The following is a 20,576-nucleotide window of genomic DNA, read 5'->3' on the forward strand; positions in this document are numbered from 1 at the left end:
TAATGCTGTCTTCATAGAATGAGTTGAAAAGTATTCCCTCATCTTCTATTTTTTGAATGAGTTTGAGAAGAATGGGGGTAAATTTTGGGCGGGGGGTAAATTCTTTAAGAAGTTTGTAGAATTTACCAGTGAAGCCATCTGGTCGTGGGTTTTTCTTTGTTGGAGGGTTTTTGTTTATTGATTTAATCTCTTTACTAGTTATAAGTCTATTCAGATTTTCTATTTCTTCTTGAGTCAGCTTTGGTTGGTATTTATGGTTACTTGAGGTTCAAAACACTTTTCTGGAAAAAAAATGTATATATAAAATATATCATATAGGGGTGCCTGGGTGGCTCAGTGGGTTAAAGCCTCTGCCTTTGGCTCAAGTCATGATCCCAGGGTCCTGGGATCGAGCCCCACATCGGGCTCTCTGCTCAGCAGGGAGCCTGCTTCTTCCTCTCTCTCTGCCTACTTGTGATCTCTCTCTCTGTCAAATAAATGAATAAAATCTTTAAAATATATATATATCACATATACCTGGACATAGAAAGACTAGTCATTTTCCTGGATCGATGTTATATGGGAATTTTTTTAGTTTCAAGAAATAACTTTACAACCAAGAAATAACGTTACAACTTCACAACTTTAGAAATAAGGAGGAAAACTAAGGGAATCTATTAAAAAGGGGTAAAAAACAATTGACTGCAGGAAAGGAAGGAGCAGAAGAATGTAATTTTTCTGAAGAAATACAGCAGCAGAATTAGACTCTTCATAAAAACAAATAAAAAATAACTTAAGGGGCACCTGGGTGGCTCAGTGGGTTAAAGCCTCTGCCTTCGGCTCAGGTCATGATCCTGGGGTCCTGGGATCAAACCCCGCATTGGGCTCTCTGCTTGGTGGGGAGCCTGCTTCCTCCTCTCTCTCTCCGCCTGCCTGTCTGCCTACTTGTGATCTCTGTCTGTCAAATAAATAAACGAAATCTTTAAAAAAAATAAGTAAGTGATATAAAAAAAAGTTCTACAACCAGGCTGTCTAGATCCAAATCCCACTTCTGCCACTCGGTAGCCCTGTAACTATGGGTAAGTTTAAGGTGTTTGATCTCTCTGAGCCTCAGTTTTTCCATTTGCAAAATGGGAATGGCAGTAGTGCCCATTACATAAAGGTTCTATGGAACTGGAGGAAACAGTGAATGTAAAGGGCTTAGCTGCGGAGAGTCCTGGAAATGGAAGCTTCTTGCTTCTATCACCAGGCTCTCCCAGAACAACCAAACTTTGCTTTTGGCTAAGCCAGAGCTGCCTGGTCACCCTGGAGACTCCCCCATTTGTGCTACTGACTGCTTGACTTTGGGCATGTCTGTTCTCCCAGGATCCTTTGGAGGTGGCTTGAGAAGGGCCCTAAACTTAGCCAGCTCCCCCAGGCTCAGGCTGGCCCTGTCCCAGTCTCCAACCCCTCCCTCTGGGGGTCATGGCTTTGTTTTCTTCTGAAGACCCAAGATTTCCAAACTCTGTGGTTGCCTTGCCTAGCTAAAAGGGGAAGAAGGGGATCGGCCCAAGGAGGAGGAGGAAGAGGAAAACAAGAGAAACAGCTAGTACAGCAGAGAGGAACGTGTGCCCAGCGATCCTGGTCCCTGTGGAACTAGAAGCTGAGACCCTCCCTGTGCCTTGCCCACCCCTTAGCCCCGCATCAGCCTGCCACCTCCCCACTGAGGCCATGGGCCCAGGGGCTCTGCTGGTCCTGCTGGGGGCCACAACTTGGCATGGTAAGAGCAAAACTGGGGACTCTGCGCATTGGGGGGATGCGTGACAGGGAAGACCGCTGTGCAAGGATCCCGTAAAACCTTGCCCGTCCCCAGGTGTTGCCACTCTGGACCGCAGGTTTGCGTGTGTCTGCTTTGGAAAGGCAGTGGAGGGAAAAGAGGGTGTGTGTGGGGTGGAACCAGCTCCACCAGGGCTGCAGATCTGTCCCAGCTCAGAGGCGGACTCCCCAGGTGTCCTGAGCAAGCCCCTGATGCCCCAGGACGTCAGTGTCCCCATCTATTCAATGGCAGGTGTTGGGGGCCGTGGTGAGCTGGACTAAATAATGCTGTTCAGACTCTACTCTGCACACAGATTCCCCGGGGATCTTGTTACAATGTGCATTTTGACTCAGTAGGTCCCAGGTACAACGTGAGATTCTGCATTTCTAACAAGCTCCTAGGAGATCCGGAGGCCATAGAGAGCTCCTGATGGCTCTGCTAGCTCCCACCCAGCCTGTGAGCCTTAGAGAGCAGGCAGGACCCGACTCAGAAAGGCCTGAGGGGGCAGCAGTCATTCCTTGGGAGGCGTGGGTAAGGGGCTGGAAGGGAGATAAGGGGTTAGCCTCTCTGGCCCAGGGCTCGGGTGAGGTGAATTTGGGAGGAGAGTAGAGGAGGACTAGAGGAGGGCCGGGGGGGAGGGCAGTGTAGGTCTCCCTGGCCAGAGTGCTCCCAGACACAGGCTGCTGGGCCTCGGCACAGAGAGCTGTGTGGCAGACCCGGTCCCACCTCCAGCTCCGGTGGCAGCAGCCCTGGCGGACTCCATCCCAGGAGGGCGCCTCACTGGAGGGGAGGGGCTGCTGCTTGGCTGGTAGCTTCAGTTATATTTTATCACATGCTTATTTGGGGGGAAATTAGGCTAGGATGGGGGTGGGGTGGGGTGAGATGGGAAAGCAGCCTCAGCTCTGGCCTCCCCATAGTTCTGGGGCTGCAGGACCCTGGGGAGAAGGTGTATCTGGACCCCAGTGAAGAGACGGCCCGCTGAAGGTCTTTTTGTGGCCCCGTCAATCTTCTGGGCTTGAGCGTCTGTTCTGTTATTGAGATGTAATTTACATACAGTAGAATGCTCAGATTCTTAAGTGTACAGTCTGATGAGGTTTGACAAATGCTTGTGCTTGGGTACCCACCACCCCAATGAAGACAGAAACTGTTCCCCTCTCTCCAGAAAGTCCCATGGGTTTTATTTCACTGCTTTGTCCTGTCTGCCTGCCCAGCACCTGCTTGTGCAGCACTGTTGGGGGGTGGAAAAGTTGTCCGGCATCTAGACGCAGAAGAAAGAACATAGGAGGCAGCAGGCTAGAAGCCTCAGGTTTCAGCCCCACAGACCAGTGGTGAGAGAGTAGGGGTATAGGGGTGGCCGTGAGGGAGTCAAGGGCTAGGTTCCAAACACCCTAGAGTTGGGGAGAGGCCCGCTAAGATTCTAGGCTGAGGAGGGGCTATGTCCCAGGCCTTGGTGTGCAGTATGGGGGCAGCATTGAGAGAGAGGAGTGGAGTTTGGGCCACATCTCAGTTCTGGGAGCTGAGACGAGAGACAGGCACAGAAGGCGATCTTGGTCACTGTCCGCCAAGCCCCAGCCCCCACCCGCAAGGAGGATGGGCCTGAGCAGTCTTTCTCTTCCCGCCAGCCAAACCAGCAGGGGGAAGTTAGGGGCAGAAGTGGAGGGTGTCAGCCTGGCCCTGCGTGAATATCTGGGACAACAGGACAAGACAAAACAGGACACATTTCTCTGACCACATTTCCAGGAGGCCGAGACAGGGGCTAGAGGGACAGGCCAGGGTAGGGGAAGGAGAAGGTGCCACTGAAACCGTGTGGGTGCGGAAGCAGAACCCAGTGAGAATCACAGAATCTGAGACCTCGGATGAGACTGTGACCTTGAAAAGTTAAGAACTTTTGGCTCAGGCGGTTGAGCGTCCGACTCTGGATCTCAGCTCAGGTCTTGATCTCAGGGTCGTGAGTTCAAACTCTACGTTGGGGTCCACACTGGGCATGGAGCCTACTTTAAAAATAAAACAAAAAATAAAAACTAATAAAAAATAATAAAATAAAAACAAAAAAGTTTAAAACTTTAGATACTAGAGTATCAGAACCAAAAGGGAGGTTAGAAATGTCGCAACAAGCAGTAGCCCAGGGCAAGAGCGGTGGACTGGACCTGGGGCCGCTATGGCCTCCCTGAATCCTCCAGGGACCTCCCAGGTGGAAAGGGACTATTCCCATTAGAAGGAAGAGTAGCCCGAGGGCCAGAGAGGGTAAGCAACGCACCCAGCGTAAGGGAGAACCAAATGTCAGGCTGTGTGGATGTGACCCTACGGTCAAGCCCCAGCTGGGAACCCACGTTGCGGCAGCTCGGCTGGGATTCGCCCACAGCCTGACAGAAATGATGCTTGCCCCTCTCCCTGGGGGTCATGTGGCCCAGAGCGGACGCAACCCCCAGGCGTTGGCCTTGGCAGTGTTCACCAGTGTGCTGGATTCTTCATGCTGACTGGAAGGAAGTTCAGGCAGCGAGGCCAATCCCTCTAGATGGTGTAACAGCAAAACGCCAATGAGGCCATCCTGGAAGAACTCGACAGAGAAATCTTTCCAGGTCTGGAGTCTGTGGTGGGGATGGGGAGGAAAAAACCCACTTCGGCCACTTTTGTGCAGGACAGTGGAGAACCGTGAATTCAGCTGAAGCCCTGGGGGCAGCAGTATCCAGGACCCTGTCCCCGGAGTGGAGGGGTCGGATTCAGTGGGGACACCCAGCTGGTCAGTGGCAGAGCCAGGCCCTGCAGCCCAGAATGTTCCAATGGGTTGCAGGTGGCCCTCCCTCTTCCGGGGGTCTCTCCGTGGGAGAGGGGTCGGTAGCCAGGAGGGCCAGGAAACAGAAGTGAGAAGGGCTGCGGGCTGAGCGGAAACTAGGGGCCGGGCTGGACACCAGCAATGTGCTTCCGCCCTCACGGGCTCGGGGGGCGCCTGGCTGCCCCTCCAAGGCCTTGAATCAGCTCTCACTTCCCTCCTTTGCCCCTATTTTAGGCCTGGAGAAATGCTGACACGGCAGAGGCAACGGGCCTTCTTCCCGGAGGGCCTGATAGGGGTTTCAAGTTCTCTTTTTTTCCTTCAAGAAAATTTTCCTTAAAAGAGATTGGCTTCCTAGTAAACACAGCAGTGCCGCGTGCTGGGCTTGGCTGCCGAGCCGCCCTTACAGAGTATTTCCTTGGTGACAGATGAGGTTCCAAAGGCCTCTCATGTGCTCAATCCTCCTGGTATCCCGAAAAATGTGCACAATTATTGCCCCCACTTTGCAGGCAGGGCAACCGCGGCACAGAGCCTCTGAGCCGTCCCACTGTGCGGCAGGGCAGACGTCCAGTGGTGGGAGTGGTCACGACACAAGACCCCCAGTACCCTTCTAACTCTGCTGGGCCGACATTCCACGACCCTTCTCTTTTTCCCAATATGGATCATATGGACTTTGCCACGAACATTCCATTCCCTTATTTTTTTCCATTGCTTGTTCGAGCCCCCTGCTTTGAGCCAGGTCCTGGGTGTGGCACTAGGGACACAGCGCATTTTGTACATAGGGCCGAAAGGGTCCGCCCGTGGGGATGACGTTGCAGTCACAGCTGGGAAGGCTGAGGCAGGAGGCTGGGGAGGACCCGCGGGACAGCAGCTGCCTGGGTGCCCAGAAAGCTCCCAGGGCCCGTTTCTCGGAGGAGGGGGCTGCTGGACATCGGGCCCTCCATGAGCAGATTAGAAATGGGGGGCTGAGCAAATGACGGAGAGGGCCAGGACTTGCTCAAGGTGACCCCCAGTCACAGCTAAACCCCAGCACCGCACATCTCCTGCCAGGAGGACCTCAGAGGCTAGGATCATTAGACCAGCGTGTGTCTCCTCAGGGCTTACTTCTGTCCCCTATTCACCACCTCGCCCCTCCCCCTGCCACCAGTACAAGGAGTCCCCATGATAGAACCCAGTGGCCCTGAGCTGGTTGTGGAGCCAGGCACGACGGTGACCCTGCATTGTGTGGGCAACGGCAGCGTGGAATGGGACGGCCCCATATTCCCCTACTGGAACCTGGACACTGAGGCCCCCAGCAGCACCCTGACCACGAATAATGCCACCTTCCTAAACACTGGGACCTATCGCTGCACGGAGCCTGGAGGCCCACTCGGGGACAGTGCCACCATTCACCTCTACGTCAAAGGTGAGGACTCTGGGCCCACTCAGTCCCAAGATGCCTGGCCCAACAGGAACCACCAAGAATGGGCAAGAGAGCTGGGCCCTAACATTAGTAACCACAGTAAAGCAGCTCCACCCCAAGCGAGGGCCTGCCCTTGACCATGACCGGTGGCAGTGCTTCCAATTCAATGTAGTTCTCATAGCAACCATGTGACATAGGTGCCACGATTATGCCCATTTTCCAAAGGCTCAGACAGGTCGAGTCATTTGCCCAAAGTAACCCAGCACCGAGTAGGGGGGGCTGAGTCTGGCTCCAGCACCCCCCACTCAGAAGTATCCGCGGGGCTGCTCTGGTACATGGTGTGACCTCAGGCAAACCATCAGCCTCTCCGAGCCTCCCCATCCCCAGGGTCCAGGCACCGCTTAGCCTGGTGGAGGGAGGGCAGTTGTAACCCTGTATCCCTCTACCCCAGACCCTGTCCGACCTTGGAAGGTGCTGGCCGAGGAGGTGACGGTGATGGAAGGTCAGGACGCGTTGCTGCCCTGCCTGCTCACCGACCCCGCGTTGGAGGCCGGCGTCTCGCTGATGCGGGTGCGTGGCCGGCCCGTCCTGCGCCAAACCAACTACTCCTTCTCGCCCTGGTATGGCTTTACCATCCATAAGGCCCAGTTCATGGAGACCCATGGCTACCAATGCAGCGCCCGGGTAGGCGGCAGCATGGTGACATCGATGAGCATCTGGCTGAAAGTGCAGAAAGGTGCGTGGGGCTGGGAGGGACAGGCCAGGGCAGAGGGCAGGGCCGGAGAGCCCGCAGACACGGGAGCCAAGGGAGGACCTGGGCCTGATGGGGAACAACGGACCATCCCTCTTCTTCCACTTCTTCCTTCCAACTGCACCATGGTCATCCACAGGGCTCCTGCAGGGGAAAGACAAGCAAGCTGTGCTGGACAGAAAGAGACAGCCTGGGATAGTCTGGGTGGGTGCACACGACAGCTTTCATGGTGGAGGTGATAATGGTTTGAAGTCTCCCCCTTGCCCCGGCTGGGTTGGTACACAGGATTCTCATTTCTGAAAGGCCTGGCATGAGTATGCAGAACCCCAGGCTCGACACCTGGCTCAATACAGGAATCACGTTCCTGCAACAAGGGCCAGGGTCACAGCCGTGTGGCAGGCAACAGTGCCTGGGCCATGAAACCTGTTTGGGAAGTCATGGGACCCCACCATGTGGGCAGAGGGGGCCATTAGGTCTCTTTCCCCCGCACTCCATCTGTCAAGCCCTGGGCCCTTGGTGACCTTGGATGAGTCCCTTAGTGTCTCTGGGCCTTGAGAAACTGGATTAGATCATCTTTCAACATAAGTAATAGCCATGAACTTGAATTCAATGCGTGCTCTGCATCAGGCACTGTACAAGCTGCTGGGGATAGCATCATCTTCCAGGGAGAGACAGAATAGAGAGAGCAAATAACAGGCTGACTGATCCACAAGAAGTTGCGCTGGAGAAAGCTGGATGTGTGTGGGCTAGGGGAGGCTCACCCAGCTGACCGGTCACAGAAGGCTTCTCAGAGCAGAAGATCTGGAGGGTGAAAGCAGCTGCCAGCTCCTGGTGTGGAAGGAAGAGCACTCCAGAAGGGGGTGGGGGGGGTGAGTGTGCAGTTTCTGGTGGGAAGGCCAGTGAGGTTGCAGAGCGGGGCGTGAGCATGAGGCGGCAGGTACTTGGGGGGTCGGTCATGGGCCCGGGCTTGCATCCCAAGGGTGATGGGAAGCCACTGGATACTGGCCCAGGAGATGCATGTGATCCAATCCACGTTCCTAAGAGGCCCCTCGGACTGCTTTGAGGAGTCTGCATCGTGCAGGAGTCCGAGGGGAAGTGGGGACCTTCTAGGTGGGTGTTGCAGGTGCCCAGAGCAGAACACAGGGTGAGACTGGGGAGAGGTGTGGTGACAAAGGGGAGTGGACTTCTCAGAGTCTGTTTCAAAGACAAGACGAGCTGTAGAGGCCTCTGGGCTGCCTCCCAGGATTTTCAAGGGGACGTGGGGGGCCCCCAGCCAGTTTCTGGCCTGTGGCAGGGAGCGGAGTGATGACAGCTCCAGCCTGGGTGTTCATGGGTCGCTTCCCCTGACCTCAGTCATCCCAGGGCCCCCGACCTTGACACTGGAACCTGCAGAGCTGGTACGGATTCAGGGAGAGACTGCCAAGATCGTGTGCGCAGCCAGCAACGTTGATGTTAACTTTGACGTCTTCCTCCAACATGGAGACACCAAGGTCAGTCCGTGGGGAGACAGCAGGGGGAAGGGTGCCCATCTTCCTTGCACACCAGGCACTGCAGGATGGCGCCCCAGCCCCGCTACCAGCTGGTTCTCTGGACTGAGGGTATAGCCCAGGCCCTAAGATCTTACTGCCAGTCAATAACTAATTCAAAACCAGGACTTGGGCTCATGCCACTGATTATTGTTGTGGGGGGAGGTGGTACTCTTCCCCCTTGACCCATGAACTTTGCCCCAGCCTGTAGACAAGAACCAGAGGTCGGTTCACCTCTGACTTAGCAAGGGGTTCCTTGGCCACCTTGAAGCCCAGGAATATAAAGGCCATTTCAGAAAGACAAAGAGAGGGGGAAGCAGAGGGAATATCCCCAAATGGCATCGGGCAGCTTCTAAGAGCTCCTCCCTGCCCCACTGTGTCTACCCCTATTTACATGTAATAACTCGTTATTCTTCACTACAACCCTAGGAGCATGGGCTGGTGTTCATCCCATTTTACAGATGAAGACTGAGGCTCAGAGTTCAGTCCCTTGCCCAAGGAAAGGCAGATAGTAATCTTTAAAGGCTGTCAATTCGAACTCAGAGTTCTCTAATTCCTAAACAATGTTGCTATCCCATTTCCACTCCTTCTGACTACAGCTCACAATCCCTCAACAATCCGACTTCCAAGGTAACCAGTACCAAAAGGTCCTGACCCTTGAGCTCGATCACGTAGGCTTCCAAGATGCCGGCAACTACTCCTGCGTGGCCACCAATGTCCGAGGCATCAACTCCAGGTCCATGGTCTTCCGGGTGGTAGGTGAGCGTCAGGGTGATGGGAGAGGGCTGCCAGGGATCCTGGGGTGAGGGAGTGTGTAGGGAGATTGGGAAGGAGGTAGCTGATGGTGGAGGGAGCCACACTGCTGGGAGCCTTCCCAGATCCTTCCCCAGAATCCCTCGCTCCCCTCCTGGAGCTCCTACAGGGCATTACTGCCTTCTGTTTTGTGACTGGCCTCCAGGAGCTCCCTATTAGACTGCTGTTCTCTCCTTCATTCATCCTTCATGCCTGGAACAACCATATCACGGGGACACAGGAGCAGACAGTGCTCACCCTGCGAGATCATGCCGGAAGCATGGGGTTGCTGGGAACACCAAGCCCCGCCCCGCCCATCCCCCGCTTGAACAAAGTGGCCTAAGCTAGGCCCAAAAGAACAGAGACAGGTTAGCGAGGCAGAAGAGTGGGAAAGGACAGGCAAGAGCACAGCATGTGGAAGGCCCAAAGGGAAAGAGACGTGGAGAGAAGCTGCCCATGGCAGGGCTGTGAGTGGTGTGACATGTGGCCAGAGAGAAGCAGGGATGGAGGCAGCGTCCAGATGGTAAAGCGGGTGTTGGTTTGCAGCCCATCCTGTTGGGAAGTCATTGAGAGTTGAAGAGAGAGTGACGGGATCAGACTGCGTGGCGGGGTATGTCATGGTAGCCAGCAGCCCACACTCCTAGCAGTCACTATCTCATAGTTGTGAGAATTAAGTGAATCTGTCTATCCATCTATCTATCTACTCTGGACCAGAGTAAACACTAAGTGTGCACAGGAGAGGTCATCTGAGAAGGTCAGTCTAATGTCCTATGCTTTGAATGGGAGATCGGAGGCTGGACAAGCTAAGGGAGAGTTTCTCAAGGTCAAGACCGGCTGAGTGATTGCGGTCTGGCCACGCCTTGTGTGTTCAATGTTATGGGAGACAGAGGGGCGTTGGGGAGAGCACGCATGACCATCACCCCCGAGAGCAGCAGCACTGCACGAGGCTTGCCGTCAATGTGAGCTCCGCCGTGGCCCCCATCCTGCACTGGGAGCCACGCGCGGTGAAGGAGGAGAGGAGCCCAGCGAATTGTTGCCCGGCGGTGGGCTCTGAGCCGGAGTGTTTCCTATGGCCTGGGTACAGCAGTCACTCCGTGTTTGTGTTTGTGCCCACTTCTGGTCAGACACTGCTCTGGAAGGCTGAGGACACGGCTGCAAACACGGAGGCCCCTGCCCACAGGAAGTTTGCGCTCCAGCTGGGGAAAGACCAGCAATGAGCTGACATAAATTCTGGAGATGAAATCAGTTCTCTAGGGTTTGCTGTTTAAAATAGGGCGTCCTCAAGGATGGTCTCACCGGTCAGCTGCCATCTGAGCCATGGAGTGAAGCTGGCGGAGGGGTAAGCTTGCAGGTGCGCGGCAGCACGGAGCCCCGGGCAGAGGGCGAACGGCACTGTGCTGGCCATGTGCAAGGAACAAGCCGGCCAGCATGGCCAGGGTGGGGTTCAGGTGAAATCAGAGGGGTGAGCGGGAGAGGTGGCAGTTTCCACAGGGCCCTAATGGAAGGACTTGGGTCTTCTCACCTTGAGAAAGATGGAGCACCATGGGAGGGTCTGAGTAATGGAGTGTGATATCATCTGACTTGTATGTAATGAAATTTAATATGCCTTTCCCGTGCTGCGTGGAGGGTAGAAGCAGGGGAACAAGGTAGGAGGCTACTGCTATTATCCAAGCTAGAGGAGAGAGTGGCTTGATTGAGGCGGTGGTGGAAGAGGTGGTGGGAGGATGGATGGAGGACGGGTAGACAGATAGATGACCAAGTGGGTGAGAGAGAAGAGGACAGAAGCCTTGCCCTGAAAGCTCACAGGCTAGTTGGACAGAGAGGATGGCTACCCAAAGGGAGAAGCAGATGCCGGAAGTAGCTTAGATGTGGTGCCTAATGAATGTGTAATCCAGAAGGGGCGCAGGAGTCCAGGGCAGGGAGGGCTCCCTGTGGCCTGGACTGGGGGGCAGAAACCCCTGACAGGGATAAGCCTTGAAGGATGAGAAGGCTTTAAATAGAAAAGAGGAAGAGGACAGGGCTCCTGGTGGAGGAAATGGCTTGAACAAAACCTCCAAGGTAGGAAAGACTGTTGTGTATTGGTGTGTTCAGGGGATGTTAAGAGACTCAGCTGTGTGTGTGTGTGTGTGTGTGTGTGTGTGTGTGTGTGTAGGAAGAGGGGGCTGGCTACATGGGCATAAAGAGGAGACTTGATTGAGAGAGGCTTGAATGCCACTTTGTCTGGTGGAGGCAATAGGGAGCCATAAGGGCGTTAGAGCAGGTGTATCACCGGGTACAAGAGTGAACTTTAGGTTTCATAGACCTGAGTAAGTAGAGGAACCCTTAGAGATCATATAGTCCAGGGCTTTTTGCAAAGTCTTGGGGACTTAAGAAAGCTTTTCAGGGGTTTCCCTAAGAGGCATGGAGAGGCTGAGTGAGCGGGATCCTTGCCATAGCTCCTTTTTGTGAGGTTCAACCAGAGCAACTTGATTTGAATTCATGCAAGCTTTAATTAGAAGAAACTAGTCTGGACTTTTTCAGGCATAGGGAACAGAAATCAACTTGAGCTAGCCTGATCACAAGAGGATTTTTGTTGGCCTTTTAGCTAAAAAACTAGTGGATAGGAGCGTCAGGTAAATCGTATCTAGGGGTTCAGTTGATGTGGACAAGAACTCGTTGCTTCTCACCTCTACCTCTTGCTCTACATTTTTCTTGTGGACTCCTTATCATATAGGGCTTGACAACCCCAGTGACGTTAGGGCCTCTCCTTTCCCAGCACTCCAACAAAAATCATGGAAATAAGTGTCATAGGACCTATGGGCTCATGACTTACCTCAAACCACTCACTGTTCCAAAGGGGACATGCTACTTTGATTGGCTGGCCTGGGTCACATGCTCCCTTAGAGCTGGATGTGGAAGCTTCACTGCCCCAACTATTAGCAGGAGAAGGGGAAATGGGTGAGGGTGTCCAAAAAACAACAAAAAAAGCAGACTTTTTTTTTTTGCCACTGAAAAACATTTCAAAGAGTTGTAACAACACAAGTATATTCAATCTCTTTGTTATATAAATAAGGATCTAGAGGTACCAAGGAGGATAGGAATTTGTCCAGGTTCTCCCAAGAACTCAGCAAAGAGAAAAATTTGGACTTCTGTGGGGCAGTGGTGGGAGGGGAGGTATCAGAGGGCGAGTCTTGGTTAGGGGCGGGGACTATAAGCCTGGCACACAGTAGGCACTCAGGAAGGCTCCAGCTGAATGGCTGAATCAATGGGTAGATCACCAAATGAGCAACCAAACAGAGACATCTTCCCGCTAATGTCAGATCTGTATGTATTCTGCTTTCCAGAGAGAGCCTACCTGAACTTGACCTCCGAGCAGAACCTCCTCCAGGAGGTGACTGTGGGTGAGAAGGTCGATCTTCAAGTCCAGGTGGAGGCCTACCCAGGCCTGCAAGGTTTGAACTGGACCTATCTGGGACCTTTCTCTGACCACCAGTCCAAGCTCAATTTTGTCACGATGAAGGACACATACAGGTATGGCCTATGAGTTCCCATCGGGATAGCCCCACAACCACAAGGGGAATGCTTCAGCCAGAAGGCAGGACACTGACTGGGTCATGTCTCAACCTTCCTGGTGACCTGGAGTAAATCCCTTCCCCTTTCTGGGTCTCACTTGCCCTGACTCTAGGAGCTCAATATCAGTCATCTGTGTTTGACTAGGACAAAATTGGCTTGCCCCTCTGTCCCACATCCTTGGGAAGTCCCATGCCCCCCTCAAGAATTCTACCATTTCCTGGGACACGCATTCTCATGCTCACTCAAGAATTCTGAATCCCATCAGTCTCTTCTTTCGTGGCCAATCCAAATGTAGAAGACACTGTTCCATGATTTCTACTCCTAGGTACACTCCTAATAATGATGGCTCAGGGGAGTCTGCCACATAAGCCATGGGCTTGGGGGGCAGAGAGAATCAACATCACACCAACACAGACACATCAAAATTCTTTAAAGGCCTGTGGTCACCCACCCCTGAGAATTTCTCCCTCATTCTTCTTCACAGGCTCAAAATGCTTCTCATAAAGTGCCATCTGACTCTATCTCCTCTTTCCTCCCTTCTCTCCACTTCCAGAATCTGGCTTCTCCCCCACGCACAGCATGTTAGAAGTCCATTTCCTGTCTCCTTACATCCTCAGGGTGTCACTTGCCCCTCCAAAGTGGCCTCACAGGTAGTTTCCTACGTAAGAGCCTTCTCCACAGGAGGAACACCAATACCATTTGTTAAAACGATAGCTTCTTTATCCACTTGTGTCTGAATGAGAGGACGGTGCTCCAGGACAACAAGCATGTGCTGTGCGTGCAACCCATTCCCCTCGCACGCTTTTGACAGACATCTCTAATCCGCTGTTGAGCCCTTTCCCACAGGGTCCGAGTGCAGCCTGGCAGTCCTTCTTGACACAGTCTCTCAGCCAGTATTTTCATTATAACTGACTCAGGAGAAGAGACGTGTTGGCCATTATTTGGGGATTTGCTAGATATTTGCTAGGTAATCCCTTAGCCATCTTCCAATTCCAGAACTCTCTGGGGTTCTCTTCCTAGCTCCTGAAGCCCAGACCTCATGAATGCCTGGCCTCCAGTTTGCCAATTGTCAGAATCAAAACAGAACAAAATGTTCAACAGGACAAAAATGTTCCCTTGTCCTCATTTTTCTCCTCTCAGTTCCCTTCTCATCCATTCTGGTCAGGATTTCTAGCTTCCCTTTGTCTAAAGCAGAAGTTCTGAATCTGGAGTCTATAGACCCCTGGGAGGGGGTTGGTCCACGGACAGGTTTCAGGGGTCCAAATGCAACAGGGACAGTGCAGAAAGAAACCATGGAGATCCCCCAAAACACGGTAGCGTGGGGCCAGTTGGCGGATAAACCTGGGCAACCAACAGCCACAAAATTGAGCTCATGTGATGGGTGTGTTCATATGGTGACTTTGAGTCATGCAAAAAAGTTAAATTCTTTCCGCTTAGGAGGTAGATGTGTAGAGGGGTTCTGTATGCCAAAGGTCTGGCTGAATGAGAGAGCCCTTTGAATACCGTATGTATTAGTCCAGTATAATTTATAATTAAATGCTATAATCGACTTAAAAAAACTTATTACCTAAACAATACATGTCCATTAAGGAAATGCTAAAATAGAGCTTAAGAAAAAAAATTGAAAAATTACCTGGGATCAGCTGAGAATAAATTATATTGTCCGCATCTGCTTCTGGGTCTTCTGTAACAAAGGGCACCGTTGAACAGTGCAGCTGCAATGAGTTGGGCTCTGTGTCAAGCACCCTGAACGTATGTCCCTTTAATCTTCAGGCCAAGCCTGTGGATGAATTACCATCAGTGTCACCCTCATAGAAAAGGAAGCAAAGGATCAGAGAGGTGAAGTACTTGTCTAAGATCAGAGAGCTAAGATATACAGCGCAAGAACTTGAACCCCAGTTTCTGTAGCCCCGCGGCTACATCCTGACTCTCATCCCTCTCACAGTCCCTCCTGGCAGGGTTGGTGTTTCAGGAACAGCAGCTAGCCTGGGTGCTGGTGTTTTGAGCAGGGACTCCTTAGCCCAGTGACGATGGTGAAAGTAGGTACACTTAGTGCAGGCCTGGGATGTGCTGTCCAGTGTCGGCACTTCATGGACATCATTCCTATTAGACTTCAGAACAAAACCGCTTTACAAATGAGAGAAGCAAGTTGGCCTGGGCGGCTCAGGTCGTGATCCCAGGGTTCTGGGATGGAGTCCCGCATGGGGCTCCTTGCTCTGCGGGGAGCCTGCTTCTCCCTCTGCCTGCTGCTCCCCCCGCTTGTGTTTGCTCTCTCTCTGACACATGAATAAATAAAATCTTAAAACAAATGAGAGAAGCAATTAAGGAAATTCGGTTCGTGGTTTTCCTATATCTTAATGGCACTCAGCTTGGGTCCCTGGCTCAGCCAAGGCCCTTGTGTCCTGGACACTTTACCAAAAATAAAACAAAGCCCTTTAGGAAGGTTGTCTGAGCCCACTGTCTTGCAGGGGCCATACCAGAACTGGGGTTCACACCAGATGGCTTGCCCCCTTTGTGCAGGTACACCTCTATCCTCTCCCTGCCTCGTCTGAAGCCCTCGGAGGCCGGTCGCTACTCCTTCCTGGCCAGAAACACTGGAGGCGAGAGTTCTCTGACCTTTGAGCTCACGCTGCGATGTGAGTGATGCGGCAGGTGGGCGGGGGTGGGGGAGACAGGGGCTACGGGAGACTAAGGTCCCTGGGGCAGCCTGTGCATCCCTGAGGCTTGCAGATGGGCATGGAGGGTTCAGAGTGGTCAGACAGGGCGCATGGGACCTCCGGGGCTGATCCCTCCCTCTTCCACCCCTTCTTTTCTGCTCAGACCCCCCCAGAGGTGAGGGTCACATGGACCGTCGTCAATGGCTCCGACGCACTGCTCTGTGAAGCCTCCGGGTACCCCCAGCCCAATGTGACATGGCTGGAGTGCAGGAGCCACATGGATAGGTAGGTAGCTCTGGTCTCCCTCTTCACCCCAGGCCGAGGGGCCAAGCGTGGGGGTGTCCTGACACTCTAAGCCACACTCTGCTCTTCCCAGGTGTGATGAGGCCCAAGGGCTGGTCCTAGAGGACTCACACTCGCAGGTGCTGAGCCGGGAGCCCTTCCACAAGGTGATCGTCCACAGCCTGCTGGCCATGGGGAGCTTGGAACACAACCGGACTTACGAGTGCCGGGCCCTCAACAGTGTGGGGAACAGCTCCCAGGCCTTCAGGCCCATCTCTGTAGGTGAGCCTTCGCCCCTCCCAGGCAGGGTGGGAGGTGGGCCCAGGAAACTGCCCCAGCCCCAGGGAGCCAAGGAACCCTGGCCTGAGTGCCAAAGTGAGCAGGTCCCAGCCATACTGAGTTCCGCGTCTCTGGGCCCAACTGCAGCCGCCTCCTGACCAAAGGTCTCCTGCAGAGGCCAGGTGGAGGATCTAGAACCCATGGGACTAGCAGCAGGGAGGAGAGGAACAGAGGGCAGGAAGCCATGAGGTCCAGGGAGACACCAGCTGGAAGCGTGGTCTCATCTGGGCTTCTGCTCATTTTCCTGCTTTTGAACTCCCCCATGAACTCACAAGTACGTACTTGGCATGAGCTGTGTGCCAGGCGCTCACCTGGTGTCAGGGAGCAGGATGTCCATGGAGATTACAGGCTGGGGAGAGACAGGCCAACTGCACCCCAGCGCCAGCCCCGACCGCTTCCTCCATTCCTCCTGGACTCTCTTCCCTCCAGAGACACAGTCCTATCTGTTCAGGGCCACTGTCCCTGGGTGGGGCTGATGGCCAGCCCCGGGCGCTGACGCAGGCTGGGTCTCTTCAGAGGAAGGCATGCCTTTCCCCATGTGGCACAAAGGCCCCAGCTGTCTGAGCGCGAGAGGCCCGCAGCTGTGGAAACCCACAGCACCCCCCAGACTTCCACCAACCGGGACTCAGCACCGCTGTGTGCCAGGCCCCGGCCAGACTCTCTGGGCAGACAACACAGAATGGAAGCCTTTGTCTGGCTCAGAGATGGCCCCGCAGGTGCCTTGAAGCCACTGCGACTGGGGCCGGACTCCACATGCCCGAGGCCTGTGGCTGCTCGGCCTCACTGCTGGGGTCCCACAGCAAACCTTCTAAATGGCCGTTCCACTGAGTGCACCCCCTGTGCCAGGCACTGCGCTGAGCTCCGCACAGTCATTATCTCCCTGAGCTCACAGGGCCCTAGGAGGTTAGCACTGTGTTCCTTCCCACTTGGGAGATGAGGAACCGGAGGCTTAGGGAGAAGTCCCACATTCCATGTCATATGCCTCCTAAGTGGCAGAGGTGAGATTTGGCCTCAGACCCACACTGTTGATCTGGGCAAGAGGATGGACACTGTGTCCTTTAAACATATTAAAGGAAGTAAGATTATGGATCTGGAGGAGGAGACCCAGGAGCTATAAGCGAAGCTTTCAGACCCTAAGAAGGGCTGTGTGGCTCCAAGGGGCGCTCGGGAAAGCAGCGCGGGAAAGGCCAGGAGGACAGATTTCAGGCTAACCTCTAGGTCTTTCTGTCTGAGCTGCCTGAAGGTACAGGGGGTGGACACCCATCACTGATGTGTGTGTGTGTGTGTGTGTGTGTGTGTGTGTGTATCTGTGTGGTGTGTGCGCACACACACACAAGCCACAGCTGGGCACGAGGCCAGTCTGCTGCAGAGAAGGGGGTACTGTGTGACCTGAGGGGCTCCCCAACCACAGAGGCTGTGACTCCAGGCAGGGTCTGGGGCTGGGCAGGAGCAGAACTGGAGGAGCTGTCCTCCTGGCCCCTGGCTGGGGGAGGGTCTATAGGAAGACCCTCTGAGGCTCTGGAGGCTACTGGGTGAGAAAACGCTGTGTTCAGTCAACAGGCATTTATTGAGCATCTACTGTGTTCCTGGCAGTGCAGTGGTCTGATCTCAGTGGTGGCAGGAGGTCTCGGAGACCCCCTCTGCTGGCTCACTCCTCTGCCCCACCCCTTGCAGGAGCCCACGTCCAGCTTTCTGACGAGCCACTCTTCACACCTGTGCTGGTCACCTGCATGTCCATCATGGCCTTGTTGCTGCTGCTGCTCCTGCTGCTTTTCTACAAGTACAAGCAGGTGAGCCTAGGCGGGGCCAGGATGGGGGTGTCCAGGCACCCGAGTGAGTCAGACCTGGGACGCTGCCACCAGGTTGCAAGGATTCACCCTGTAGTCCCCCGAGAACCCACTCGTTCTGTCAGCCATTCAGCCAACAGCTCCTCAATGGGTGTCATCTCTATACCAACGCGGGCCGCTGGGTGTTGAGTGAGCCTAAACTTGGAGGCTCGGAGGCTCTTCCCTCGTGGGGTTCACTGTCTAGAGCAGGAGATGGTTGCACGTCCAACAACCAGAAAAGTGAGGGTGCGAAGGAAAAGATGCAATTGGGGGAGGGATGGATTATTCCAGGACAGCGTGAACATGGGGTCCTGTCCCCCCTGGGGGACACAAGCACACAGAGAAGGCATCATGGGGCCAGGCCCGTGGATCCCTGCAGGTGGTGGGTGGTCTAGTGGAGGAGGAAGGCTCAGCCATCATCACCCTCCTCATTAGTTACTACTCATAGAAGCTGCCGCTGATGGCCCATTGACGTGTGGCGTGCTGCCTGTCACTCAGTTCAGAGTTGGTGATGGCAACTTTAGGGGCATTTTCATGAAGTCTGTTACTCACATCCTCTCGCTGAATGCCCTCGACAGTCACAGCATGTGGACAGCATCACTAACCCCATTTTACAGAAGTGGAAGCTGAGATTCTGAGAGGGAGAGGCAGCTGCCCTCTTCTACAGCTGGCGGGTGGCAGAGGCTGGGTTTTAAGAAGCCGTATTTGTAGCCATTATGTGAAACACTGACTCATCTTATCTTAGCTGCACAACCTGGAGGCAGGAACTGTAGCAGTCAGTATTTTACAGTACGGAAACTGAGGGCTGGCAAGGGGGAAGAACTGGCCCAAGGGTCCCCGGGGCCTCCCCACACGACAGCCCGAGGCCTCTGCCACCCTGCCTCGCTGCCGTCCTACGTGAAAGATGGTGTCCGTTGTCCCTTGTGGAGAAAGGAGCCCATTTGGAAAAGGTGGTAGGCATGGGCAGGACAGGTCTGGGAGAATGGGTGGTGCAGCAAGGGGAGACAAGACTCAGGGCAAGGGTATCTCTGGGGGAGAGGGCACTGTGTGCAAAGGGGAGGGTGGGGGGGACCAAGAGAGTTCCAGAAATATTGGTGCCTGGAAGAGGAGGCAGGCTGTGGGTCCAAGGACTTGGGCCCATCCTGTAGGCTCAGAGCCGTCAGTGGGTTTGAACAAGGGAGCAGTGTGATTTAGGGGTGAATAACCCCCCTTGTGGGTCTCCTCCTCTGCATTTTCTTTTTTTTTTTTTTTTAAAGATTTTATTTATTTATTCGGCAGACAGAGATCACAAGTAGGCAGAGAGGCAAGCAGAGAGAGGAGGAAGCAGGCTCCCCACGGAGCAGAGAGCCCGATGCGGGGCTCGATCCCAGGACCCTGGGATCATGACCCGAGCCGAAGGCAGAGGCTTTAACCCACTGAGCCACTCAGGCGCCCCTCCTCTGCATTTTCTCTTCTGCACCCCTGCCTTGGGGGTTTTACTATGAGAAGAGGACTAAGACACTGTGGATGGGATGTAGGGGCCCATAGGAGCAGCTCTCATGCTCATGCCAGAACCCAGCGTGGAGAGGCAGCTCTGAAGGCAGACTCCAAGAAACAAAGGTCCTGGGATCTGGGTCCAGCTCTGAAACTGTCTTGCCATGCGACCTTGACTGACTCACTGCCCACTCTGGTCCTCAGTTTCCCTACCTGTACCATGGAAGTCACAGTCTTCCGCCTCTGGTTTAAGAGCCAGGGGTTGGGAATTGGACGGATGTGGGTCCTGCCTCTGCTAGTCTCCAGCTATTGTAACTCTGGGGAAGTTGGGGGGGGGCGGTTCTCTGCCTCTGTTTCTCCATCTGTGAAATGGGTTTAATAATGGAGGCCACCCCGCCAGGCTGTCAGGATTCAGTGATGGACCGCATGCAGGGGATTTAGCAGGGTGCTGGATACAGTGCTCAGGGTGGACCCTGCACGCCCTTGGCCCAAGAGAAAGCTGACTGTAGGGAACCTGAGTTAGCTCACACTTCTTGGGATTGTAGGAGTGTCTGAGGTTGGGCACCTCCTTGACCACACACTCACAGTGGTTGTCCGGCCTCACTCACCCACCCCTGTGGACAGGCCTTAACTCACTCTTATGAGTTCCTTCTCTGAACAGCTTCTTCCTTTTATGGAACAGAAAACTGCCTCCCAGTGCCCCACAGAGCTGTGGCCTCAGCCCAGGACAATTCTGCCGAGATTCTGGAGAAGGCCCAGTTCCCTCTCCAGCCCCTTCTACCTTTAGGTGCCCAGCACCCTTGGCCAATTTTGGTTTGGGAACACCTTACCTTCTCTCCATGGGACTATTTTTGGAACATGTAGTCCCAGCCACCTCATTTCCCATCCAGGAAATGTAACTGTCCCCTGAACCCATCGAAGGCCAAGAAAAGGAGGGCATCTCATGGGACGAGACCTTGAAGGGTCAAGATGGTAATGCCCTTACCTCTGGGCCCTCCAGCCAATTCCCCTCTTCTGTGCCCCATGGGGCTCTGAGCATTGCCTCTGCCCTGGGGACTCTGTCTGGCCCGTCCTCACTGCCTGAACCTGCGGTGAGGGGTGGCTCTGGTGGGGGGAGGGGTTGGTTCTGCCTCAGAGCTGAGTCATCGCCTTTTTGGCCCCCAGAGAGACCACAAGGGGGGCCGAGGGGGGAGGAGAAAAGGACAGGAGTCAGCAGGCTGGAAGGAGGAAGGACGCAAGGAGGAAAGGATGAGGTAGGGAGGCACGAAGGCTGGGATTCTGGAGTCAGAACTGAGCTCTGGGGCTTGGAGGCTGACTGGGGCCAGATGGGAGGACCCCCAGGTTTTCCAGCAGGAAGTGTTGAGGTTGCTACCTTCCTAAGAGAGAACATCCAGTAGCCCAGAACAATCAGGCCTAGATGGGGAGGGTCATA

General features: G+C 54.3%; 1 protein-coding gene across 1 annotated transcript in view; it reads left to right on the forward strand.

The window, feature by feature from the left end:
* The first annotated feature begins 1,553 nt into the window (after positions 1-1,553).
* LOC111140850 (colony stimulating factor 1 receptor) overlaps positions 1,554-20,576 on the forward strand; it is a 29,476-nt gene continuing 10,453 nt past the window's right edge. Inside the window, 10 exon segments of the mRNA XM_022493068.1 lie at positions 1,554-1,738; positions 5,692-5,949; positions 6,398-6,682; positions 8,051-8,187; positions 8,823-8,982; positions 12,339-12,525; positions 15,088-15,229; positions 15,388-15,509; positions 15,601-15,788; positions 17,520-17,635. Coding sequence (XP_022348776.1) covers positions 1,690-1,738; positions 5,692-5,949; positions 6,398-6,682; positions 8,051-8,187; positions 8,823-8,982; positions 12,339-12,525; positions 15,088-15,229; positions 15,388-15,509; positions 15,601-15,788; positions 17,520-17,635 — 1,644 coding nt within the window. The 5' untranslated portion in view covers positions 1,554-1,689.

The sequence above is a fragment of the Enhydra lutris genome, unplaced genomic scaffold, assembly GCF_002288905.1.
Source record: "Enhydra lutris kenyoni isolate GAN:26980312 unplaced genomic scaffold, ASM228890v2 scaffoldscaffold5, whole genome shotgun sequence".
Taxonomy (NCBI): Eukaryota; Metazoa; Chordata; class Mammalia; order Carnivora; family Mustelidae; genus Enhydra; species Enhydra lutris.